At 48.3% G+C, this 27,403-nt stretch overlaps 1 protein-coding gene across 1 annotated transcript in view; it reads left to right on the forward strand.

Moving 5' to 3' along the window:
- The window catches only part of PCDH19 (protocadherin 19), a 60,511-nt gene that overhangs the window by 22,259 nt on the left and 10,849 nt on the right, over positions 1 to 27,403 (forward strand). Inside the window, exons 3-4 of the mRNA XM_074834779.1 lie at positions 5,585 to 5,643; positions 8,670 to 8,839. Of these exons, the coding sequence (XP_074690880.1) occupies positions 5,585 to 5,643; positions 8,670 to 8,839 (229 nt within the window). The remainder of the gene's footprint in view (positions 1 to 5,584; positions 5,644 to 8,669; positions 8,840 to 27,403) is intronic.

The raw sequence follows: 27,403 nt of genomic DNA on the forward strand, positions 1-27,403 counted from the left end.
TGACCGATGCTCCAAGGCAGCGGTGTCCTCATCAGCAGCCGGCAGTGCAGGGGCTAATTACGTGGCATCACACACAATGGAGGAAAATCTCTCCTGACATCCTTTGTGATCTGCTCCCAGCCCTGGATCTGGTGAGTCTCCCGCCGGTGTGTGAAGAGAGACCAGCCACCTTGCTGGGTGTGAGAGCATCAGGACGAGCCTGGCTGTTCCTCCTGGGGCCTTGGGGCTAGATTTTGATGTTTAGTGGGGTTTCATACCGCGCCTGCTCCTGGTGGGAAAGTGTCTCTGACTGCTTATTTATTTCCCATGGGGTAAATAAGCAGCTTGCTAAATGATAATGACTTTCCCTCATTGCTGATGCGTACTTCATTTGACCTGGTCCTTACTTTGAAATTTTCCCTGTTTCCCAAGTGCAGCTGGAGGGTTTTTATATAATTTGCATGAATTCTATATCACCTGCAATATAGTTCAAATCATAAGAATTAAGTGCTGGCGAGATCTAACAGGCAGCAACAGTTTTATTGCAGATGCTGGAGCCTGTGATTGAGTGGCCCATGGAGAACAGGACCGAGGATACAGGAGGACTAAAAGTGGTCTTACAAGCCCTGCCCTTCCCACTGGGGAGGCCCAGTGGATTTTTGGGAACGATTTGTCATTTCTGTGGTCCTCGACGATGCCTGCAGCATGGAGGGAAGGTCAGGAGACCGGTGTTCCTGGTGAAGATGTGCAGCTTGATGCAGAGGATGAGGAGCCATTGCGTGTTTCAGGAGGATTTTCTGAAACCCAAAAGGAGAGATGCACATTGCAGCCTTGGAGAAAGGTCCGCTTAGTTTTTTAATAATAAAGGGTGACATGCAAGCTTTATTAACAAGACACTTAGGGGAAAAAAAGAGGCTCAAGGGATAACCCTGAAAAAGTGGCGCTAAATGTGTCATTTTTATGAAGCTGATTTTGTGAAGGGTCCCTACATGCTTTGGCAGGAGGTTGCAGCAGGTTTACAATAATTTGTAGAAAGATAGAAATGTTTTCACCCTGAAGTGAGAAGAAGGGCAAAGAAACCCGCGTTGAGATGGTTTAAGAGTCGTCTTCAGAGGCGGAGGCTGGCGGAGGGACGGATACCTGTCACTTCGGGTCGGGAGAGATGGGTCCAGTTTCAAACAACCATGGACTTTGCTGGGGGGCTGATGTGTTGACCGAGGAGCCAAACCTTCCTTCAAGAGTCCGGATCTGGACACAGCGGGGAAAGCTGGATTTCACTGCCACAGAGTTTGGTTTGAAAAAAACCACATTTGAAAGAGCCGAGAAGAGGGAAGAGTGAGAAAGATCCAGATCCTGGGCATCTGCCCCGAGGCGGCCAGGCTGGCAGGGACACGGCTGCGCTGATCTGAGCCTCCTGGCACGGCCCAGGACACGTCTCCCCAACCCTGGTGACCGACCCCAGCCAGCATCCTCTATTTCTCCATCAGTCCATAGCACTAGTCATGCCCAGAGTCACTGCAGCCCACTGACCTTTCCTCTGGCACTTGCGTTAACTCCCCTTAAACCGCCTTTGGATCCTCCGGGGTTTATTTCTGTTCCTAAGGCAGAGAGTGAGCAGTTGTTAGAGCAGCGCCCTGTTGCTAACGGACCTTTTGCTAACGGGAAAGTCAACCCCCCGATGTCCAGGTCAAGAAGAGTTGTACTGACGTTTGTACATCTTTTTTTTTTTTTTTTTTTAATGTAATGCAATTGGCAGTCCTCAACCAAAAGCAACCACTGGGGGGGAAAAAAAGTTTAAAATTTCCCTGCTGATTGCTTGATTCCGAGTGTGTCTGTTGTTATATTTATATTTGTGTTGCTAAGGCAGCAGTTAAAAGCATTTTTCAAATTAGGCACTGGTAAGCTGTGTGCCGAGCCAGGGCTCTCTCTTTGATGGCATTGACACCAACACGCCTGCATCTGGAAAGCAACTCCCGACCCTGGAGGACAGCAGAGTTTCTCTCCTCCAAGAAAAATGCAGGCTGAGACCACAGACTTTATGCTAGGTATCGTTCGGTGCTTCCCGATGTCTTGAATGTATTGTTTATTTATAGTGCAGAGGCTGAGGGGCTAGTCAGATCCTGACAAGTGTGAGCATCCTTTATTTGTGTTATGATGAGCAGGAGATAAGAATTGGCAGCGCTGTTCAGGAGGTCCTTGCCATATCTGGCTCTGGACATGGAAAGGAGAGGCTGGGCTTGAGGCTGGGCTTCCCTTTAATTTCTACAGGAGTGATGCTGATCAGTGGGAAAGTAACGGCTTGTTTCCTTCTGCCAAAATAATGAAGAAGATGAGGGCTGGGCTCTCGATGATGCACTTCATGAAGAGCACACTTTCATTGGCGCCAGTCAGACTTACCTTTTCCCTCTTTTTTGTGCTTTGACTTTGTTCTTTGGGCCTCATTAAGAGAGGGAGGGGATCCTTTCCCAATTACAATGTTGACATGCCGGAGACACTCTCCTTCCCTGTCTTTTTGCCTCTGTAAGTGATTGCACTTCGCAGGATGAACTAGAATTAAATCAAGTGAACTTCGATTGAATAATGCAAGCTATAAAGCAGCCCTTCTCCATGAAAAATCTCATTTCTTTTTTATTTTTCTGTTTTGATCCACTAGCCTGCATGGAGATAACCTTGACGAATAATCCCACGGCTGAGGAGAGGCCTCATAAACTGCTGGGCTGCCTCGTGCACCGGCGGGAGCATGCTGGTGCGGGCAGTGCAGGCAACCCACCCTTGTGCCGGTGCGGGCAGGGCAGGCAGCTCTCGCCGAGGATGCAAACCCCCAGCCCAGGGAAGCAGATTTCTCACCCTTGTTTTGTCCAAAATCTGGAAGTAATCATCATTAGTGGTGCTGCTTTTGGTGGTGCAGGGGATTCGAAGCCTGGGAATGGATATTGTGACTGGCCCCACAGGAACCCGCTCGCTTGTGTGTGGACTAGTGACGTGGTGCAGAGCATCCCGAGCAGGGGCGACGTGTGGACGGGGGACTCTGCATGGGAAGGATGTTATTCCAGTCCATCAACGTAAATCGTGAGGAATTTGCTCATTGGTGAATGATTTCAGTTGAGCCAGGATTTGGTCTTCTTTTTTGGTCAGAAATCAATAGCAAAGCTCCTGTTGATGTTGGTCAGAGGGGGATTTAGCGCAAGGTCTGTATCTGGGCTGCGGCAGGAGACGCGATGGCAGCACATGAGGCATTTCCTCAGCCAGCGGTGGGGTTTCAGTGGCACCAGCATTCCCTGCGGATGGCCCTGGGTACTGGCCCCTGAAGCCTGGGCCATGCGGTGTCAGTGCTCTGAGCATTTTAAAGCTCTGTGATGTACCTATATATATTGAAAATTGCTCTCTGGTTCCCACCCACCCTGTTTTTCCTCTCCTGGTTTTCCCAGGGCTGAGATGCGCACACATAGGGATGAAGCTGATGGAGGTAGTGGTGGGTGCAGGGGGTCTCACTCTGCTGCTGGGCATGGCAGCAGGGCTCGGGATATGGGGACAGAGCCAGCTGAGGCTCAGGGCTTGCTGGAGCCGTTCCCACGTCTGCCAGCGCAGGGTGGTGGAGGGGACTCCCCACCGAGCAGGGATTGCTCCAAACTGTCTCCGATCTCTCCTGCCCTCCATCTCTTGGCTGCCCTCAGAGCCCATTTGCGGGGCTGCGCTTTCCCGGGGGGCCGCCGAAGGGGACGTGCTGTGGGGTGGCATCTCTCCCTCTGGGATGGCAGCGCCAGGATTGATGGATAAACACAGGATCAGGCATTTTCTGTGGTATTTACAGTCTTGGGTGTCGTGTATTTTAAAAATACATGTGTCCATTTGCTCCCAAGCTCTAACCATCAAAGTCGTCCTGTAGGACTGAGGATGCAGGAACTGCAGGGACCAGTAGTTTGTGCAGTAAATCTCCTGCGTGACTCTCCAGCAGTAATTACTATGTGAAAGTAATAACCGAGCTGTGCTGAGTGCTAGGCCAACTCCCCCAGCTCGCAGCTCCTTGCATGTTTCTCTCTGGGAGGTTCCTGTTTGGTAAATTAGATATTGTGCTGTATTTCAGAAAAGGTCACACGTAACCAGCGCTGCCTTTGCTTTATTATCTTGGCAGAGCAGTGTAACCTCTGCCGGGGTACGATTGGATTTCACGTTCGGCTCTGCTGCAGCGGCCCCACTCCCTGCATCCTGCCATTGTGATTACGTTAGCAGCAGACTCTGCTTTCCTTTATTTATTGAGACATTAAAGATGCATGCATTTATTTTTACCATGTTCATAATTGCCATAAAAAACAGGCCATAGTATCCCAGAGCGTCTCTTTGGGAAGGAGAGCGGCCGGGGGGCTGGGGCAAGGAGGAGCGGCGGCAGAGAGGAGGCAGGACGGGGCTGCTGGGGCAGGTGGCTGTCCCCGCTGCTGTCCTGGGAGGATGCTACAGCCATCCCAGAAGAAGGGGGGCAGAGCAAAGTCTGCCCCTTCTGCTGCCCAGGGTGCCTGATGGGGGCAAGGAGCATTCCCCGGGCCAGGGGTGATGCTGGTGGGAGCCCAGGTGGGTTCCCTGCAGATCTGGGGGGACTTCGGGTGGATGGACAGATGGAGTGGGGTGCTTGACTCGTACAAAGAGACCTGCATCTTCATGGGTCCCTGAAGCCAAGGTGAGATCCTGGCCAGGCCATGCAGATCCCACCATGTCCCAGCACATGGCTTCCACTGTGACTCAACCATGCGTCTCCCACCACATCATACCATGCAGGTGCCACTGCATCCCCCTGCACAGCTCCCACCGCATCCCACCATGCAGCTCCCACCATGTCCTGCCACGTCCCACCCCACAGCTCCCACCGTGGACTCCTGAGTGGTAAGACCCTGCTCTCTTCCCTACCTTCTGGTTGCTTTTTTGGATTCCTTACCTGCTGCCAGCACCAGAAATCCAGGGCTATGTAATCTGAGATTAAAAGACGGTGTTTCAAGTGCAGAGCGAGTTAGTGGGTTTTGCTTGCAAGTGACAAATCCATTGGCTTTTCTCCCCTGCTTTCACTCCCGTCCAACTTTTAAGCATGTCACCCATTGTTTGCTTTTTTATTAATAACAGAGCCCACTGTCTCTGCAAATGAAATGATGTAAAACAAAGAAAAGTGCCCGCATTAAATTCTCCAGCAGGGGATTACCTTGCTGGCATTTACATATCTATGCAATAAATATTTTAACATGTTAATTATACACTAATAAGAAAAATACCTTTTGAACTTTCAGTCAAATTGACACACACAGAACCGAGTCCATCAGGGAATTAGAAGCAATTAGTTTTGTAACAGAGCGTAGTCACATTGTTTCTTCTCTGCAAATTGTTCTGTGGTCACCAGCCAGCCTTTTTTTTTTTTGGTGAAAGCCGGTGGAAAGACCAACAGGGACTGCAGTTTTCTGCGCCTGGCTCCGTCCCGCTCGCTGGGGTCTGACCCATGCTGGGATGTTCCTTCCCTCCCGTGGGGTTTGCTGCTGGCTTTTCTCCTGGCCCAGCAAACCTGGCTGTTCCCAGTCATGGGGAAATCAGATTTGTAACCGTCTACCTTTTCTTTTCCTCCTTCCAGACTGAAAACTACTCCTTTGATTCCAACTACGTGAACAGCAGAGCTCATTTAATAAAAAGGTACGTAGGCTCGCTTGAAAGCACTTGGGTTTGCCCAGCCAAATCCTGATTATTTAATGTTCTTCCTTACTGCGTTATATACTACTTGCTTTTTTTAATATGCAAAACGTTTCAAGAGTAATCATTTGATTTTAAAAACAGTATTTACTTCCTATTAAGTCCCATTGCTCTTGGTTTGCAATAAAGGCAAGTCTTTTTCTCTTCTCTTCGGCTCCTTCGCACCAGGAAGTTGCAGTGAGTTAGGTGGAGTGCTGTTACCCTGACAACTTTCAAATTCATAGAGTTTCTTCTATTTGAATGTACAGGAATAAAATGATAGATTTGGATGGTGAGATCTCCCTGCCATGTGAGGGGGGGGAAAAGAAAAAAAAAAAATTTGTTTGGCGGCAAGTAATTTGGTTGGATACGTGCTCACTGTTTTAGTTTGAATACAGAGGCAAAACAGCACTTTGCTAGGCTTTTTTCTTCCATGGGTAAAAAGGAAATCATCAGTTTCAGTTACAACCTGGCAATTACCCTTGGGGGAATTTAACCCTTTGGATAAAATCCTGGTATCCTCAGAGCTTAGCAGTGGCGAGGAAATGTCTTGGGGAGGTTAACAGCAGGGTTATCCAGTTGAACCCTGCTGGATTATGTGAAACTAGAGGTGAGCATCCCCCCGTGGGGCAGGTGGCCAGGCTTGCCGCTGCCTCCCCGGCTGTTTCCGAGGCAGGGAAAGGCACTGACACAGCACAATCAATACTCATCAGGAGGCGGCCACATAGGGCTGGAGGGCCGTCTCCCTGCACAGGATGTGGGCGCAGGAGGTGGCCGGCAGCTCTTTGCCCGCCTCCCCCCCTTCTCCCCAAGGACCAGCCGAGGTGTGTGGCGAGCAAGCTGGGGCCCTGCCCATGCCCGTGCCCTTGCCCAGTGGGGTCACGCCCGGGGACTCTGCAGAAGCCATTGCGGTAGCAGGGGTGTAACGGGGAGCAGGAGCCGGCCCCGAACTGTTGAGATCAGATCTGAGCAGTAAAAATATCCAATTATCTGCCTGGCTGAGATCCCATTTGTTTACATCTTAAAAATATAAGGAGTAAGAGAGCTGCGAGCACATTGTTTAAGCAGCTCGGGTTCAGCTAGTGGATGGGCAGGTATATTTGCCTGCGTGGCTCATGATGTTTAACGATGCTAATGCGATTGCGAGAGAGATGGCTTGCCTGCACCACGCTGCTCCTCGCCAGAGTGTCTTCAGGCATACTGAAAAAAACCCAAATCTATTAATCTTTCCTCGTTCACACCTAAGATAAAGGCAAGCAGCGCTCCCGCCTGCCGCAGCAGGGCTTACTCTGAGGCTGTATTGTTTGGGAAATGCTGCTGCTGCTGATTCCCCAAGACCTGCCCATCCTTTAGAGAAGTGTCAGCCGCGGAAACATGTCGTGTGGCTGCTGCATTACGGTCTGGTTCACTGCGGGGAAGATAAATGCGTTGTAACACGGGTTGCCTGCACGTTATGAACAGCAGCTCCGTGTAGGACAGCGTTTCCCCTCGCTTTCTACCTTTGTCTTGTATCTTAAGTACAACGGGTACTAGGAATGCTGTGCAGACATCTAAGAACAAAAAAAATATTTTCTGTAACATACTGTGGCATCATTTTCATCCTTTGCCTTTATGAAGATGTTGTAGCTCTTCTATCTTTGGTGAGTGAATCTCCTCAAATCCAGCACTTTAATTAATCTATTTGTACTTTTCCTGTGTTGTCTGCCTGCCTCTCTTGCTCATCTACACGCACACAAATGAATTGTAGATTTGTAGTGCTTTCTTAACTTAAAATTCTTTGATGTCGCCTGGAATCAAAGCCAGTGGCTTCAACAGGGACATCTTTATTTAAAAGGTAATGTTTGAAGGTTTACCAATTTATATGTATTTCAGAGCTCCCCCCTTGCGTGCTTTTGCAAAGCATCAGATGGTAGGTGGTCTGCTTGGTTTCCGTGGAGACGCAAAAGGGCTTTTCAAAGTAATGAAAATCTCCAGCTCTTTGGGGCTTTGAAGCACAGGCCACATCTTCCACCAACATATCACACCAAATCATCCGGCGAGAAAGTTTGGGGCCATGGGTGCAGATGGGTGCAGGGATGCCCCGATGGCTGTGCCACCCAGGGCAGGCACATCTCAAGACGTCCCTGCGGTTCGCTGCAGCTGGGTGTCCTGGGCCATCACCCCTTGGAGGGCAGCGGGTAGCAGCAGAAGGATCCCAAATGCAGCCAGAAACGAAACTCTTCCATCCCTCTGGCCTAGGAGCTGGGTACTGGTGGGATGATGGAGCTGCTCAGCCCTTGGGGGAAATTTGGGAGCAGCTCCACCCTCAGGTCCCCCCAGAAGTGGCTGCACTTGCAGGGGTTGTCAAGGAGTTGGACTGTGTATCAGATCTCCTTAGAGCTGCGTGAGCTTGGACCCAGAATCACTGAGTTATTTTTAAAAATAAGAATGGTGTCGTCATCATGAAAAGAAATTCCCATTTCCAGGAAGACTTTTGTTTTCAAACTTTAAGTGATTAGGGTTTGGCTTATAACCTAAAAAGTTAGGGTTTAGATCCTGTGTAACTTCAATATGGGATAATATGACGTCAGGGAGCCTAGTTATAGAAACAGCTCATTTAATCTATACTCTTAAAATTGTATTTTCAAATCCTGCTTCACTCTCAGCTTCCACAATACCCACACCAGCCTGACGCAAAGGCTCACACAGTACCCATGGGCAGAAGCAGCCTGCAAGGTGGTGCAGGCTGGATGCTGTTTTGGGGTGCAGAGATGCTGAGCAGGGGGTGCCCCCCCTACCCCTGCAGCCCCTATCCCAGCTCTCTGTGCTGGGGGAGCAGTCCCAGCCCTGCCACTGGGTGCTGGGGATGGCTGGGGACATCCCCGTCCCTGCAGGGCACGAGGCTGAGCCGTGGCAGTTTTATCCCCACTGCAGGTCTCACTGCAATGCCACAGGGTGCTGGGTGCCACCTTGTCTCCCTCAGTAAGTCATGGCTGTGTCTCCCCCAGCAGCTCCACGTTCAAGGACTTGGAGGGGAACAGTCTGAAGGACAGCGGCCACGAGGAGAGCGACCAGACGGACAGCGAGCATGACGTGCAGCGGGGCCTCTACTGCGACACGGCCATCAATGATGTGCTGAACACCAGCGTCCCCTCCATGGGGTCCCAAGGCCCTGAGCAAGGTGAGCCACTGCCGTGCGCCCTGGGGGGCTGCCCACCACCCCCCTGACCCACACAGGCACCATCCGGTGGTTCTGGTGCTGCCTGGGTGGGTGCACAATAAGGATGCTTAGAGCTCGCTGGGGATAACACTGTACATCGTCACAGTGCTGGGTAGATAGAAATTAATCTTCACGCCACGCCTGTCAGGTAAGCAAGCAGTTAGGATTATCCTCTATTTCACAAGTGGAAAACCCAAGGCGCTGAGCAGCCGCCTGACAGCGAGCGAGCAGTGGAGTTGGGATTAGGACAGGAATTACCGGCGCCGTGCCTGGGGCTGGTCCCTGCCGGCGCTCCTCTCCGAAGCACAGACAGTGAGCCCTTCCCCACTATTGCTGCTTGCTGTCTCCGGAGCTTGTGCGCAGGCGCTGTCCAGGCAACTTTTCCAAAAGGTCATCAGAGCGTGTAGGCAATTAGTCAGGCATCCCACGAGGGATTAGCTCAGGCCAGTGGGTGAAAGTTTGTATTTTTTCCCCCGAATAGGTGGTGGGGTTTCAACTCTTACACATCCCCATGTGCAGGGATGAAGTCCTGCTCTGAAACCAGACCGGTATTAGCTAGAGGAAAGAAGTCAGAGGAGTTCAGCTGAGCCCAAGCCGTCATTTGTACTTGGGCATGAATGTCGCTTTTAATGTCTGATGGATGCAAACATCCTATGCAAACATCCTGTCTTTTTCAATTAAGAAGCCTGAATGCAGTTTGGTGCTCCAGCGCAGGAGAGCCTCGGGGCGCTTGGCTATATCTTGAGATAAGCTGTAGCTGAGGCTCAACTGGAAGCCCCACTGCTAAAAGACTTAAGGATATGAAAACAAATGCTGTGATTATGAACTGGTCTTCAGCTGTTTAATTCAATTCATGGTAAACATCATTAAAAGCCTTTGTTTTGCTGTCATAAAAGAGTCAAACGGGGGAGAGAGAGTTCTTGCCATCTGCGCCGCCGAATGTTTTTTTTTTTCTGGAGAGAAGCTGATCGCTGTATTAATTCTCGATAGAGTCTGTTAAATGGCCGTAGTTAACCCTGTAAGACTCCACGAGGAGGGGAATGTGGAGGTCACCTACCCATTCCACGCTGCCAGCCATGCTAATTGGAGAGGGATGGCATCCGCAGCGATAATGTATTTCCAGACAACCCTACTGTGGCCAAAGATGAAAAAAATTAAACATTTATATAACTGTACAGTGGCAGTTTAATTCTCCGCGGACCGGCGCCGTGTCAGAGAATGCAGGCTGATAGCTATCATTTATTATTCTTCTATTACAAAGAAATGCTTTTTCATTTCGATCAGGAGAGGGTTTCCTAAGATGCGTTTGCAGTAAGGGATGACTGTAGGAACAAAAATGTTCATAATTGATTCCCGTCCCATTGAATGGTCTGAGCAACATCTGTTAATTTTTTGTCACATTTCTTCGTCAAAAAAACCAATCTCAATGGACTGCAGATAGGGTTTTACAGAGATTACATTTCTGATAAGTCTGCGTGCTGGCTCTGTTGTGCACCAGATAACAATGCAAATAAGTTAAAGAGGATGAGTTGGAGGCAGAGCTTGTCAGAGGAGTCAGATGGAAATAAATACAGTCCAATCCACTGTAACATGAACTCCTCATTGCATGTAAAATACCCCTCAAAAATCAGGAGTATTTCCAGAAGGCAACTTTGAAAGGCAACCTGTGTGTCTGGTTCCCAGTCCCATGATGGCCAGGGGGTTGGTGCACTTGGCTCTGGTTTATTTTTGGGAGGAAACCGGCATGCCAGCGCTGCATTGCCATCCAGCCGGGCCTGCAGGCAGGCAGGCAGGCAGGCAGGTGTGTGGAGGGGACCAGCTTTCCTGCTTTCCTGTCCTGTGGGACCCCCGCTGTCTTGTGTGGAGGAGCAGGGGGAACTTGCCTGTGAGGTTAACGGGATGTTCGTGGAGCAATGAGAGGAGCAGTGCAGGCAGGGAGGTTAGCAGTTACTGTCACAGAAGCTAAAAAAAAGGTTAAAGAGAATACTTTCTGAGCTGATTTGTTGAGCAGGGAGTGCAGAAAATAATCAGGAAAATCAAGATGCTGAGATGATGGTGATAACAGCAGTTCCAGCATGATTAAAGCGATGGCTTTGGCATGGTAATTTTTTCCCAATTTCGGGTCAGACAGGGCAGGGAGGAAACACAAGTTCAGTGCCAAGGACGTGCAGGACCTGTGGGCTGACCACCATCCTGAGCACACGGCCCATGGCCAGAGGGCAGCCTGGCTGCTCATGTCCCTGTGCTTTGCCTTTGCTCTCCATCCCTGCCTGAACTGCGTCTCATGCAACCCCAGAGAGATACGTTAGACAAGTCTTCAGAGGTTGCTTGTGGATGCCACAACAACCCCCAGCAGTGCTACAGGCTTGGGGAGGAGTGGCTGGAGAGCTGCCAGTCAGAGAGGGACCTGGGGGTGTTGATTGACAGCCGGCTGAACATGAGCCAGCAGGGTGCCCAGGTGGCCAAGAAGGCCAGTGGCATCCTGGCTTGCATCAGAAATAGCGTGGCCAGCAGGGACAGGGAAGGGATCTTGCCCCTGTACTCGGCACTGGTGAGGCCACACCTCGATTCCTGTGTTCAGTTTTGGGCCCCTCACTACAGAAAAGACATTGAATGACTCGAGCGTGTCCAGAGAAGGGCAACGAATCTGGTGAAGGGTCTGGAGCACATGTTGTACGAGGAGCGGCTGAGGGAACTGGGATTGTTTAGTCTGGAGAAGAGGAGGCTGAGGGGAGACCTGAAAGAAGGTTGCAGAGAGCTGAGGATGAGTCTCTTTAACCAAGTAACAAGTGATAGGACAAGAGGGAATGGCCTCAAGTTGTGCCAGGGAAAGTTTAGACTGGATATTAGGAAGCATTTCTTTACAGAACGGGTTGTTAGGCGTTGGAATGGGCTGCCCAGGGAGGTGGTGGAGTTCCTATCCCTGGAGGGGTTTAAGAGTCGGGTTGACACAGCACTTAGGGATATGGTGTAGTTGGGAACTGTCAGTGTGAGGTTCATGGTTGGAATAGATGATCTTCAAGGTCTTTTCCAACCTTGATGATTCTGTGATTCTGTGATGCTAATGATCTGCCTGGGAGCCCAGCAAGGGGCCCCCATGACCAGGCTCTGATGGGCTTGGACCTTGGCTTGTACCACCACAAGTCCTTCATGATTGACCAACTCTCAGACTTCATCCAGATAATTCAGGAGTCTTTATCTGCTTGGTGGGTAATCCTGGATCTGCTGAGGCAAGACGCTGGCTGGCATAAATCCTTGCAGCTTGGGGGTAGAGGCCAATCCCTCTGTGGTGGCACTGGAGGGTTAGGGTGGACCTGTCTGGCTAGCCTTTGCATACTGAGGTGCTGTATTTCCTGCAGAAAGAGGTAGCCATGGGGTAGGCATGGATGGGCCCAAGCTCCTTTAGTGTTCTTAAACCAGTGTGTGAGCCTGGCACTGGTGGTGAGTACATGGCCATGGGAGCCCCAGGGACCTGCTGCAGATGCTCAGGTAGCCTCTGGACTCTCTACCCCTTCACTGCCCTGGTGTTGCTCCTGGGTGGGAGTGAAACTAGTTGCATGTCCTGCTGGCAGGAGCCTTTTCTCTTGCTTTGGAAATGACCTAGATTTCCAGGAAAATGGCAAACCATAGTGTGGAGGGTGTTGAGCTTTAGTGGTGAGCTTTAGCCTGAAGCTCAGCCACATTGCTTATTTTTGGAGTAGGACTTCTGCCCAGTCCCTCTTTCCCTCAGGATCTTAATTATTGATTATAAATTAATCAGTTGAAAAAATGGCTTTAATTGCTCTAATATGTACCCAATTTGGAGTTCATTATCACCCAGAATTGTTTTCCTTCCCCTGCTAATTGATACCAAATGGGACGCTGAAGAAGGCGGGCACCGCACAGCTCCACCTTCCAGGATTACCTCGCTGCCATTTAATTGTTTGTTTATTTGTGGAGGTGTTAAGCATTGCTAGAAGTTTATATGCACTCCTTTCCTAATGGCATCCTCAGCTGAACTTCCAAACAGATTTTGTCTGAGAAAGGGAGGTTTTCAAGTGGCTGTTGGAGCTCAGTGATGTTTTGGGTTGGCTGGAGAAGTCTGTTGGAGGATGGTGGTAAATCCTGGGGTCCCCCTTCCTATCTTAGCCTATTTCCCTGCAATATGGGGTGGATTTTCTCCACGTCCTGGTGTAACCTTGACTCAAAATTCAGCACTGGAAGAAACCCTGATTTCCAGCAAGGAGGTGAAGTGCGCGTTGGTGTGGGGCAGGAGACCCACCACCAGCATCGCCTCCGTGGACAGCGGTGGGTGATGCCAGCAGCCGTGGGAGCTTTGCTGTGGGGTTTGAAGCTCACGACACTCCTTCCTCCCAGCAGTGTGGGGAAATCTCAGCATGAAATGTTTTCCAACACTGCAGAGTGTGGCAGTGCTTTTCCTGGGAAATGGCAGCGCGGACCAGATGTTTCGCAGAGTAATTGAAAATTCCATTTTATCAGAAAGCATTTGCTGTCAAAAAGTTTTATCTTTACTTCAACAAAGAGGTTGATTAGATCCCTCAGGACCTGAATTAGCATCTTTGAGGCTAGATACTCTGTTTTGTGATTCAGGTAGTTATTCCTCCCTTGGTTTTGCTCATTCTGGGACTTTTTTTTTTTTTAAATCCCTTTGCCCTCTTTCAAACATAGTGTTTGTGCAGGTTTGGTGTGTTTTCTTTGTGTGAATGTATATGGGTACCTAGATCTGCTTAGATGTTTTCTGCTACCTTTTTCACCTTGCCTTGAGCCAGAGCCATACTTGTACTCTATAAGTCATAGGAGCACTTGCCAGCATAGAAATCAGAAAGGAACTATTTCAAATATGTGTTTTTAATGTTAGAAGCAACAGATTTCAAACTTATCTTAATTCCCAGTGCTGGCCACTATTTTTGCCATCAGTTGTAGAAGGAAAATCGTTGGTGCAATGAAGCAGTGATTTGCTGTTTAAGATATAAATAGAATCCAAAAGAAAATACGAAAATAATAAACACACACAAATCATAAAAAAGCCTGTGTTAGAAATAGTCACCACAGCTATAAAATAGTGAAAAAGCTTTAAAATCAAAGTGAGAGGGTTTTTAAGCAATGTCAGTAATGTGTCTCTACAGAGAATTGCTGCTAAAAGCATCACTTCCATTTTTCTGGTGCCAGATCAGCAGTAAAGGTTGGCGTGAAATGTCATCTGGAAAGACCTGATCCTGCATACATTTCCACATTTGAGTAACTTTGCTCACATAGGTGGTTTAATTGTTTCTGAGTCTCATAAACTCCAGCAAGATGAAGGGTTCTTTGAATAGAAATGGGTTACATTTAAATGCTTACGTTAAGTCTTCTTCATACTATCGCCCAGTATAGGAATAGGCTTGGATGTAAAAGAGCGCTGGGCACATGATATTCACTGAAACTTTTCTTGCCGGTTGCATCCCAAATTATTCAGATACATTGTCATTTAGGGGATCAGGTTTTATCTAGAATATTCCAATTGGTTCTTATGCTCATCTCCATAGTATCTGTGTGCATTTCAGTCATGAATTGAGAACATGACTAATGGTATTAACAGGAGGCAAACACAGGTATTAGAAACTGTTGATTTTTTAAGCTGATTTCCAGCAGTCGTTCCACCTGCAACTCCCTTTTACTCTGCAGAAAAGCCTTTCTTTAGAGCTGTATGTACGTGAAGACCTAAGTGACATATTCTAGGGCTTTGGAGGCTGGAAATACAGCTGCATTTCTCTGGAAGTTTCTACAAATTAATAAAAATACCTACTTTCTTGTATTCATATATGCAGCACAAGACATAAAGTATAACATTCATATGTGAGTGACAGCACATCCCTTAAGATGGATAAACGCTGTAAGCTTTCTTTACAGGGCAATGTCAATTATTACAGCTCTTCTGATTTCTGTATTATTGCATGGATCGCTCAGTAAAGCAGCCTCAGTGAGCTCAGTGGTGCTCCTGCAGTGGCCAGCCTGGAGGGAGCAGTCAGCTTCTCACAGTACTTTGAAACCCCAGAGAAGGATTTTTATGACGAGTGGGTAAGCTGGGCTTTGGAAAGAGGAGTTGATTGTCTTATGATTCCTATTCTTTTAAATGATTACATATTGAGCATCTAAGTCAGTTTGTGGATGGCTGCTTGGTGGTTAGTGATGCTTTTTTGTACAATGCTCTCTCCATCCTCCCCAAGCACCCGCTCCTGCTGATGTTGCCCAGCCGGGCTCGCAGGGGGATGTAAGAGCTTTTATTAGACCAGTGAATGTAACTGGAAAAAAAGCTGTCAAGCACTCAGATTAACAAGTCTCTCTTCAGGATGACACTTATCGTTGCCAGGTTCGTGGTGCTTAGCTCCATCTTCGGTGGGTGGTCTGGACAGGCAGAGTTGGGCAGTGGGTCAGGCTGCCCCACCGATGGGCTCAGCTGCCCTCACCGCCGTGTTGCGTTGCGTCGCAGCAGAGCAGGGCAGCGGTCACTTGAGGAGGTTTAATCCACGCACGGACACTCTGGCTGGCACGGACAGATCCGTCGTGTTGCTTCTTCCTTAGGTTTGTAGCTCTGTGGCATTGAGCACAGCTTGAAGAAGTCCTTGCTGGAAACTGATGGTGGGGCAGGGGTGACACTGAAGTCATATCCATAGCAATAAATGAAAGCCAGTCCCTTCCTGCAACAGCAGAACTAAATAAAAACCAGATGTGTAACCTCCTTTGATTGCATAAGAAGCATTATCATATATCCCACATTCCTGGCACTCTTTCTTCCATTTTCAGGTTCCTTCCATCAAAGATAATTCTTGCAGTGACTCCATCACTGAAGTTACTCAGTCCAGGGTCACAGGAGTTACAACCTTTAGAACCTCAAGTCCTTTCCATCTAAGCACAGAAAACACTCACCAGATGTGAACAGTTTGGCAACTTTGAGAGGAGAATTAAAACTTGGATCTGTGCCCCATTGTGTAGGTTTGTAATGGATGAATGATCAACCCAGAAAGTTGGAGAATTTCTAGTATTTTGTTGTACTTTTTAATGAGATTTTGTCAAATTTAGTTATTGCTTACCCATATTTTTGCTGGGTGACTGGAGAGCAATATATAGGAGATATGAAGAAGCGATATTTCTGATTAGAGAGTTTCAGCTTCTGTTTGTGCTTGGTTTTGTTAACTGCTCCTAAACTCCAGCCCAAGCAGAAGGTTCGTGGAGAAGATCTTTGTCAGGGTTCAGCTGAAGGACGGGGCGGTGCTAACCCTGGCTCTCCCAAAGCATCCTTTTCCAAAACCACTACACAATACTTGGATTTTCAAATATTTCTAAGATAAATAAACAGTTCAGTCAAGCTTGCAGCTTCTTTTTCCCTTATAAACAAGCCAAAAAAAGGCTCACGTGGACTTTTTTTTTTTTCCTTTTCCAGTAACCTCTAAGGAAACCATTAACACTTTCTGTCTCACAGCAGTTAAGACTAGCAAAATGGTCAAGGTAATGGCCATCATATTTAACAGTAGGGAAGGTATATGAATAAAACCAAACCTTCTGCTAACGCAGCAAGCCAGCACTTCCCGATCTCCTCCTGTAATCAATCTACATCGTTAATGACTCTGAAAACAGACTGAACTGCTGGGGCTGGCACCGGGAAACTTGCATTACAAACTAACCATCTCTTATTAACCTTTCGGTGTTTCCTTCACAACACTAATTAGAGCCAAATAAAACTACTGTTTGTGAAACTCTTAAGTTAAAATACAATTTTCAGAGGAAATATGGTAAACTCCAAAGCTCCTGTTTGCTTGGCCTTTCTTTTTAATTATGATGGAGGATGGCTGTTACTTGTTTAACAGAGTCTTACATGATTAATGCTGCAATGTTACTGTAATTAAAACAGAAAAAAAAGATGTGATTGGAGCCCGTATAATTTACAGACATCTTGGCATTCTGGTGGCAGAGCAGCTCTAAGTGTTGCGAAGAGGAATCATAAAAATTTATTCTAATTAAAATTGCCAGATTGACTAAACAACAGGTGACTTATGTAACTTGAGCGACTTGCTCTTGGGGTGAGAAATCATCTGAAATCAGTGAATTATACAAAGCTGTCTATTATTCTACTAAATGGGAAAGTGTGTGCTTACCATGGCAACCTGCATCAATTTTGCAGCCGCTGGAAAATACAGGGCCCTTTATTAAAGGAATAATCGCCACAAACAGCGCGCTGACCCTCGGCTCTGCGGGCGCGGGGTGTGCGGCACGGCGAGGTTCGGAGCAGCCTTCTGGGCACAGGAAGGTGCCATCAGGTTAAATCCCCTCCTGCTCTATCAAATCATGCACCCGGCACCGCAGGGGTGACTCGGGTACAGTGCCGGACCGGCGTCTCCGGAGGGGGTGGTACAAGTTAGGTGCCTGTTTTTATCTCCCCCCCCAAAAAAAAGTGGTGCAGTTAACTTTGTAAGTGCGATAAAGATAAATCATATGGATTTCTCTTAATTACGCTTGTGTACTGCAGAGAGCTGGAGGGCAGGGGACTGCATCTCCCCTGGGTGCAGAGGAAGGAGCCCACTTGTCTCTGAAATATGGTGTATATGGGTAAGTGTCTGAACTGCTCCTGTTCCAGCAGATAGCTGCTGAAGGGAGACATACCACTGGGTTTGTATGTAGGTTGTTTTACTAAATGATCTATGTAATAATATATAAGTCAAAACTCTGTAATAATTGGCACAAAACAGCAAAGAGAACTTGCAGCTTTTATCCGTCTTAAGGGAAGTGCTGCCACTCAAAACTCACAAGCGCTATATTTTATTTCTCATACAGCATATATGAATGTAAGAGAGTAGATATTTTTAAATGGGTCACAGAATTATTAAGAAGTTTGGCAGCCTTTCCTCACGGCAGACACACAGGTATGCAGCAGGGCGGGCTGGGCTGGGAAGCAGGAGCACGGGGCTGTGCCAGGCTCCGGCTGGGTTTGTGTTTCCTTTGCTCAGTGATTTCCCTCTCCATCCTGCATTTAACCCCTGTGTCTGTTTGGAAAATAAGTTCTTTATAGCTAGTATATTATAGATATATGCTAGCCACAGTGTGTATAATCACAGTAAGCATAATGTGGCCATATTTTTTCTGAGTATCTTTAATAGTAATGATCAGCTTCCCCACTCTTGGCATTAGCTCCCTTAGTGTTTTTATTTTTCAGCAGAAACCCTTTTTTTGTTCCATTTTCCTTATTGTATTTTCACCCTTTTTCAAGTGTGGAGAACGACTTGCTTTGTAACCAGCTTCATTAGCTACTCACATGTTGTGTTTCATTACTGATATCCGCAGCCAGCTGCGGGTGACAGCACATTGCAGCGGGTGACCAACGGTCACCACTGTGCCACTTCACCTTTGGGCAGTGACAGTCACACTTGGGGCAAGGAAGTGGAGTCAGGTCGAGCTGGGTTGGGCTCAAGGTCTGGGTGTAGTAAATAGGAGGATGTCTGGATGTGTGGAATGAGTAATTGTAGTGAAAGCAGAGCTTTATCCTGAAGAAATCCTGAGTTAACGTCAGTCCCTGTAGGAAAAGGAGAAAATTGAACCACCAAAAAAAAAAAAAAAAGATGAAAAAACCCCTCTCTGAATTGAAGCAATAGGAAATGAAAATTGCTGAGATAAACTGTCATGTGGGTAGTGGTGCTACCAACCTTGTGCTGCAGTAATTACCTCTATGCATGCAATTTGTGCTCTGCTACGACTGATTTCCCACATCATCCGGTGCCCAGGCTATATTCAATCAGTCCCAGCTGGAGAAAACTATCTTGGATCATTCGGTGAGATTTCACCACAGATGCTACCTTACATCTTACGGAAGCACTTGAGAGCTGTACGCCACAAAGCTTCCCTGGCACACGGCTGGAGGTGTGGGGACGGCCACGGGAGGATCCCTGCAGCAAGGAGGGGCTGGCTGCAAGGCAGGGGGGTGCCACGTCCTGTGGGGTGCTGAGCACCTGCGGCTGATGGCAGGGTAAAGGTGAGGAGTTTCTGGTCCTTTCTAGGGTGAAGACTTTGCTCTGCTGGGTGCGTGCTGGAGAGACTAGGTTTTGTGGTTGTTCTTACACTGGTTTATGTGAAAAATGAAAGAGCAAAGAGTGTTGTTGGAAATTTTTGCGAGAAGCCCGAGGAAGGTGAGTGTCTGCATTGCTTGCAAACCAAAATAGGTTGGGCACTTGATTTCCTCTGACTGCTTTGGAAGTGTCAGCTACATTAAAGAGACGAGGCAGGAGAGTAGCTGGTGCGAGTACAGCAGAAGGTCCTGCCTCGTCTGCTCGGGCACGTTCTCCAGTCAGCTTGTTGAATAGGTGAACCGCTCCTGAGCCAGGTGAGGAGCCTCCGGATTTGCCCTGCGGAAGGGAGAGCCTTCTCAATTCAACTAACTGTGCTTCTGGATTTGATGCAGCTCAGTGAGAAGTTATAAAGGGGCATCTCCCTTTTGGGAAGAGGAATTTGGCTAGAAATCTGAAGTCAAAACTGTTCATAGTAATAATTCAGGAAAGGTCAGAGAGCCAGAAGTATTTTTGTGAGTAGTAGGTGCATTAGTGGAGGGTATAAATACCTTTGGGGAGGGTCTGGCACACTCAGGTGGGCACTATATATACACAGCACCTTCATTTGGTTTTCACTCTTGGCATTTACCAGCTGAGTTATTTGTGCTGCTGACATCACTGCTCACCAGCATGTTTCAACAGGAGCCGTGTCTTCTTGATGCTCCACTCTGCCGGGCCTCGCTGCATCTCCTACAGCTGCTGAGAGCTGTCCCTGGGAGCACGGGGCTGCCGGCTGCCTCGCGGCGCTTCCCGGTTGACTTCCATGTCCTGCATCTGTTCTGACAGGCGGTGCTTTTGCAGCCGCTCTCTGATTAGTTTTGGTCCCTCAGATGCATTGATTTACAGACCTTTCCCCTGCAATACAGCTTTTCTCAATGACAGTCCATGAAGCGCATGATAACTCAGCAGCTTAAATTATTCAGGCAAATTGAATGTGTTTGGCTTGTTCCAAACTTTTGTTTCCTTTCGGTGCTGTCAGGAGAACAGGTAGCCGTGCTGCTTGTATCCAACTCATTCAGGTGCCAGGGAGACACAAACAGGTCAGGTATAACCCATGTTTTACCTCGTTCATCACTTATTTCCACCTTCAGCCATGCTTTTTCTGTGCACTTTTGTGCCTCAAAAATGTTTATCTTGCATTTAGGGTTGCTCCCTTCTGGTATGCTGCTGGGCTCTGGGAAGTTACTTCATCTTGCGGTGGAAACGCCAGTGTAAAATCCAAAGAAAATTCTGTGTCTGTTCCACCCGTTAGCCACATGTCCTTTTGCGAAAGTATAGTCACTCATGCAAATATTTTGACCCATTAGTCATCACTGTATGATCCAGGAACCTCACATTAATGAAGACAAGTAATTAAAATGAACAATTCCGCCTGCAATTCCCTCATCGCCTGACCTCTGCTTTGTCAGTCTTCCTCCATTGTTATTGGGTAGATATGTCCAATTAATTCACTATAAAAATCCACACAGCTTTTCACTGGGCAGACGTGCCTTGCAGGGACCACCGAGCTATGGCAGACAGGTGGAGAGGAGATGCTTTGTCAGTGCAAAACTGTCCCCTTGCTTTCTGGAGACTGTTCTGCATCAGGAGCTTCTGGGTATAGCTGAAGGCAGTGGCTTTCATTCTCCAAATATGAGTCTGGAGATTTAGGACCTAACTCAAAGCCTGTTGAATCCAGCAGGACTCTTTCAGCTGAGACCACTGAGCTTGAAATAGGACCCAAGAGAGATGGCATCCTCAGGGGACGTGCTCTGAACTTTGCTTGACATATCGGTCATCTAAGCCTGTGTTCAGAAGTTAACTCAGGGAGAAGAAATCTGCTACTGAGCATCTCTCTAATTCAGCGAACAAGGCAGAGCTGCTGCTGGAGGATGGAGGCTTGCCTTGGAAAATTCTAGCTGCAAATGAGATGCATGATTTTAGGAATTAGAATAATTACCCCCTGGAACAGGTTCCCAAGGGATGTGATATATTCTGTATCACTTAGAGTCTTTAAATCACATTTGCATGTTTTTCCTAAAAGCGTGCCTAGTCACTCAAAGTGAAGGGCTGTGCTTGAGAAGCACAGCGTGACAAAGCTGAGCATCCCGTGGTTTGCAAGGGAGCGGAGCAGGGAGTCACCGTGGTCCCACATGGATTAAGCTCTGCAGATCCCCAGAAGAGTGGGTTTTGGCACGTCCTCCAGGAGAAGAGCTCATGGCCATCCCCTTGGCTGGCGCCATGCAGGAATGTGCAGAAATGTGCAGAACTGAGCAAGTAACCACGCTGGGGATGATTCAGGAGTGAACTCCCCCAGCCAAAATCTGCCTTCCCTTTCCGAGCAGACACAGTCCCTTCCTCGCTGAATCAGCCATCCCCAGGGGCTGAGCAATCTTGGCTGTATCAGTGTTTCCAGGACCTTCCCTCCCACTGCTCCCTAAATGATGAGAGTGTTTTTGAAGACCTCATTTCCTGGCCTTTCCCTTTTATCTCTCCAAACAGCAAGTAAACGAGCAACACTTTAGTTTTTAGTTACTGCTTCTGCACTCGGTGAGCTATCAGAGGCTGTTGATGATGACTTTTCTCTTTTCCATACTCCTGCCTGCAGGATTTGGGGAGATAATTCATTTGGTCCTGGTGCTTTGTCAACTTTCAGCGGTTGTAATTGCCTAATGATCAGTGCTGATGCTGTTGTTAAGCCTGTTAAAACTTTGTCCTGCTGAACAGCCAGACTGTGGCTGTCTCATCATGTTGAGCCTGCTGTGTCAACTGGGGCTGCCTTTGATGCTCCCTCCCCGGCCCCAGCTTTGGCTGCTGCTTCCCACCCCACCTCAGCAGCTGCCTGCACCCACTGAGGGGGATGGATGCAGCAGGGTGCTACCCATGCTCGGGAACTGCGCCCGGGGGTACAAATAACTAAAGAATAACCCCATGGAGAGCCAGATGCTTTCCAGTATGAATCTCCTCTCACCTGCTCCGACGGCTGTGCCAGCCCCGAGGAGCCTGGTGCTGGGTGATGAAGGTGGTCCATCGCCCCAAGCCCTGGTGGGGTGGGTGAGAGGAGCTCTCTGGAGGAGGCTGTCACTGGTAGGGCATATTTAGCAACCTGCATACCATTTTTGCTCTTCCATCTCTCGGGTGCCTTTTCCACCTTTGTTATAATTTTTTTAGAGCTCTAATTGGCCGCATTCCGTGCTATCACCTTCTTTGCTATGCATCCGAGGTGCCCAACTGGCTGGTGCCGGCTCTTGAAGCCCCCGTCGCTCATCCTCGTCTCTTCCAAGGCTGTTTCTTACTTAATGGCACACACTGAACATTAGTGCATTACCATCCCTTTTCCAAGAACAGTCTCCATCCACTCTTCTCTCGTCCCCCAGTGCCTCATCCAATTTAATTAATTATACTTAGTATATTACGCATCCTGTCAAAGTTTTTCCTTTCCGAGGTTTAATGGTTTTTTAATTCTAATGCATGCTGCATGTGTAAGTGTTTTAGAAATGAGGCGAGCGTGCAGTGGCAAAGAGGCAGCATTACATCTGTGTGCTGCAGCCAGCGAGGGTGGATCCCTGTAAAGAGGCTCCAGCAGAATTATTGCAGGACCGCACTGCCCGCCTTCCCGTTGCATGCCCCTTCTTATGCTCGGGGGGAAAATCAGGCTAACTCCACAGCAGAGGGTCACGTTTGGGTCAAACCTACTTGCTTATGATGCATCTTATGCTCCTGCTGCAGAAGCAGGCACCTGGCTGGTGGCTCAGCCCCAGCACCAGCCGCATCTTCTCAGCTTCTGCAGCCCTGTGGCGAACTCCAGTGTAATGAACTTGACTCTTCTCCTCATGCTAACTCTGTCTGAAAGCACCAAATTACATCAGTCATTTCAGCCTTGCTGTATCCCTTTGAAGAAAGGCTGTGTTAAGGATGCGGTAGGGACTAGACTAATCAGGTAACGCCGGCTGGGGCTGGTACCTATTGCACTTTTATTTCCCAGTGACAGTTAAAAGGTTTGGTCAGAAAAGTGGTTCAGGAGGAGTGACTTTGTGGGGTCTTATACTTACTAGCTTTGGGTTTTTCCAGATAAAACCTGCTCAGACTAAGAGGGTTGTGGGTTGGTGTTTTGGTTTTTTTTCTTGCCTGTCAGTGTTGCAAAGTGCTTAGGTTTTGAAAATCCAGCTGGGCTCTGTCTGTCTGTCACACCATCACCGGGAGTAACGATGCCGTGGTGCAATTTAGCTGACAGCCCTGTGAACCGGGGCCAGGAGCCAACACAATCCAGCCTGACCTCGGGGCAGTGCTGCAGAAACACGCCTCGGAGAAATCAGAAAACATCAGAGGCTGCGCAGGCAGAGGTTGGGCCAGAAGTGCACTGTGCCCCAGCAGCGCTGGAGCAGCCTGTCTGGGGGAGCAGGAGCCTCCTGTCCCTGGGTGGGAGCCACAGCAAGGGGGTGTGTGGCAGGACCCCAGGGCAGCGTTCAGACCCCCACCGTGGGCTCGGCAGCAGTGCCCGGGTGCCTGTGGTTTGGCATCAGCTGGGCCAAGAGGGCTGGAGCCACGGAACTGACTGCTTTCCTTGCAGTACTTACACAGATCATGAAAATATGGTTATTCTCCATTCCCCTTGCTCAGCCATCTCCCCGTGGCTCTTCAGTTTACAGCTGCAGACAAACTGGAGGGCTTGTTCTCCATCTTGCCCCCACTGTTGTGGGGCCGACAGGATGGGAAGGAATGGGGTGGGATCCCACCTGCATTGCTGGAAACCGAGCTTATCCGCGACTCGCAGGTAATGTAGTTTCCCTAAGCTTATAATGAGGTTTCAGATTTGACTCTTGACCTTATAGTAATTTTACATGCATATTTATGCACTATGATCACACTCTTAATTAATGAAGGTAAATTTAATTACCAGAACAAAGTTTTGACTGAATTAAATGGGCCAGATTCCCAGGCTTTGGCAATGCCATGATCTCTTCTGGTGGCCATGGGGCCAGTCTAACCCACAGTTGATGTTCCCCTCACATTGCCATTATCTGTCTTTACATGGAGCTGGAGCCTTGTTTGAGCCCTCCGTGTAGCTCCATGGCCAGGGCAGAGAGGAACAGGAACATTCGTGTGTCACGGTGAGTCGTGGTGCAGGACCAGACTGGGTGTGCTGTTGGGTGCTGGACAATGTAGACGAGCTTTTGCAGACTTGTCCCCACGGCCAGCCCAGTTCCTTGTGCAATTTCTGTGGGACATCCTTGTGCTTCAGAGGAGAGGATCCACCAGCATCCAAAAAAATGTTCATCCAAAAAAGAGTTAAAGTAGAGTACCAGGGAGGGGATAATGCTGGGCTTCAGGGTAGAGGAGTGAGAGGTCAATATTATGATGAGAGATGGCCAGCAACCAATGCTTTTGGTTTATAAAAAAAAAAAAAAAAAAGGGAAAAATTCCCTAGCTATCTCTTGACAGTGGGGAACGCCCCATCGTGCTGGGAAGCCTTCCAGCTTCCTCCACTCTTCAGAGCTGCGCACTTTTAGAAAGTACAAAGAGCTTCTCATAATGTTTTGCCTTGTGGGTACGTCTATGATTAATTCCGTGCAAGCATTACTGGTGCAATAACAATACTGGAGGTCCTAAAACTGAAAAAGGAAACACATTTGGCTCGTACTTCATACACAATCACTTACACTTAAGCTATTGATAGTTGATTGGGATCTGTAGACTGCTGGGCTGGTGCCACTGGGTTTCTGAGCGCGTTCAATGGCTGGAACAGACAGCGAGGCTGTAGGTTTTGGCAAGCTGTAGGTCTCATTAGTCAGGCTGACTGTATCTGACACGAGAGATTCCCATCCACCAAGATGAAGCTCACTTCCCTAGGCTTTGGCTGACGTCCCAACAATATTTACATGAAGGACAACAGAGGATCAGTGTTAGATTAAGGCTGTGAGTTTCCAGTAGGCAGACAGTTAAATATTCTATTGAAATACTCTTTTGATTATTTAGATAATAATGAAGTTTATGCATGTCCTTGAGAAATCTGGGGAAAGGCAGTTGTTTTATGCTAAGCATGCAAAGATGTGTTTAATCTTGATAATAGGAGTAAATTATGTATCAGCGTTTATAACCTCAGCTCCTTTATTTCTCACTTGTTTTGTGGAAGCATCAGAAACCTTGTAGGGAAGGGAGAGCTGAGTTGGGCGGGTATGCGGGTGGAGGGGGCAGGCGGGGGTCTCGCCTGCATCCCTGCTCCTGCCAGCACCCTGGCCCTCCGCCTCCCTGCGGGGAGAGGATGAGGATGGGTTGTTCTGCTTTGTCCTGGCCAAGGGAGGTGCTGGTTATGGTAACACGTTCGCCATGAGCCCCCTGAGGGGTGTACGTCAGTACGGCTGCAGCGAGGGCAGGGATGCTGCTCCGACAGGCACTGGGCCAGGAGCTGGCACGGTACAAGCGGCTGGGAATTGCTTCTTATCTCCCCCAACTGTCATTTCTATTTTGCTGGATTTTTATCAGAATTGTCGAGTAGCTATTTTCTGAGCAACGCCTAATTTTGAATGGGACAGGGTAATAATTCGATTTATTGCTGCTGTTGGAATGTGGCTGCCTGGCTGGTCCCACGTTACCCCGACAGAATATGTGAATTTGTCTGTTTTGGATTTGACAATAGTGGAGAAAAGCAACCTTTGGATTAATTTGTTTTAGCGACTAAAGTCCCATTAAATGGAAGGCAGCTGGTGTCAAAGGCATAAACGGAGACAAAGTTTTGCTCCCAATTGTGGGAAATGTGTTTAAACAGACTAGAAATGTTTCCATCTCTGCAGGGTATAATATACTCAAATGGTTACATTAACATGAAAAAAATATAAGAAAGAGTGTATTTAGGACAATCCCTCTGTATCCAGTGTTAATGAAATTGAATTCCAGTAATGAACTCAAAGGGTTGTATTCTGCACTCGTGCAGGCAGCACAGTAACTGCCATTAGCATTAATGGGAGCTGTGCCTATGAATTACGGAGCCGTAATGGTTTGAGATGGAAAAGGTCTATCGGATCCCAGAGTGCTCTCCTCTCCGAGGACCAGATCCTGCATTCTAACATCGGTTAGGATGCTAATGAGCCCTGTATCAAGGCATGAGTAGTGGAGTTTCGAAGGTGAAATCCCCGCCGCTCAGGGGCCAGCACAAGCTCTTCGGACCACTTAAGAAAAGGATTAATTGGAGTTTAAATGGTGTGTTCTGCTGGCCCTCTGAAAGGGAATTAATTTTGCCTCATGAATGAGGTGGGGATTGGTCTGCAGTCCCGGGATAAAGGGGGGCAGCCAGCATTAAATTGCATCCCAGCCCATAATACCTTCTGGGTCTGACTCTGCTGGAGTGCACGGCGTGCCCAAACACCAGGTCCTCTTGCTTCGCGTGATCGCTCTCCTTCCCAAAGCCACCTTCTCATCCCAATGGCTTCAGCGTGCCCAGGAAGGCATTTTTCTGAAGAAAATCTTTTGTATCAAATCTATCCTTAGCCCTCTGGTGCGTAGCTAGCCAGGCAACCCAGATCTGTCGGTGTACCAGTCTTCATTCATGATACAGAGACCATTCTGCAGAAGAAAGGGCATTATTAATGGTCATACAGAGCAGAGGAAGAGGTGAATGGGCCAACGCCCCAGCTGGTGTAAATCAGTGTGGGTCCTTGGCACTTCCTGGGAGCTGTGTGTGTCTGCAGCAGCTGGAAGCACAAGCCCCGTCGCATCTCTCCATTAGACCACTACAGAAGCGCTGCCCATGAGCTGCATTCAGCCATGAGTCCTTATCAGCAATTGCCTGATAAATTAATCTAATTCACATCCCTTGTTTTGTTAAAATAATTCCTTGCAGGCAGTTGCTTTGTCCAAGCACTGTTGACCTCCTGTGTCGGGACAGACAATCCAGGATTAAAAATACGGCATTTTTTAGCTCGCATAAATCCTGAACAATGGCGAAAGAGAGGAAAAGAAAGGCTCCTCGTTGCGGTAAAGAGCATTTGTCACTGTCCCTGGTTATTAGTATCCTCTGAGCATTGTGCAAGGGAAGCCACGCCAGGATTACATTTCTGCATAGACTGGAGATTTCTTATTAGGAAAGGCGAAGAAGGCTCTGTAAAAGCCTATAGGTCAAAAATATAATACACTATTCCCCACCTCTTGTTTCCTGATATTATGCTATTACAGAAGATAAGGGAGAGGTGCAGAGTCTTAATTTACAAGCAAATGATGAGCCATGGCTGGGGACTGTTTGTATTTTGCTCGAGCTTATTATTTTATCTGGAGTGTAATGCGGTGGATCGCTGCTCCTGAGCCGGGAACAGCCGCTCCTGGCGGGGTGGAGGGGAGGTGGGCTCTGCTGGCGTGCCGAGGGTAGTGGGTGCTGCACGGGGGCTTGGGGACATGCCTCGCGCCTTGTGGCATACATCCCTGAGAAAATTAAGGTGCTGGAGTTGAAAATAAACCCCAAAGTAGCTGGAAGAAGAGTGTT

Source organism: Strix aluco, chromosome 10, assembly GCF_031877795.1.
Source record: "Strix aluco isolate bStrAlu1 chromosome 10, bStrAlu1.hap1, whole genome shotgun sequence".
NCBI classification, from domain to species: domain Eukaryota; kingdom Metazoa; phylum Chordata; class Aves; order Strigiformes; family Strigidae; genus Strix; species Strix aluco.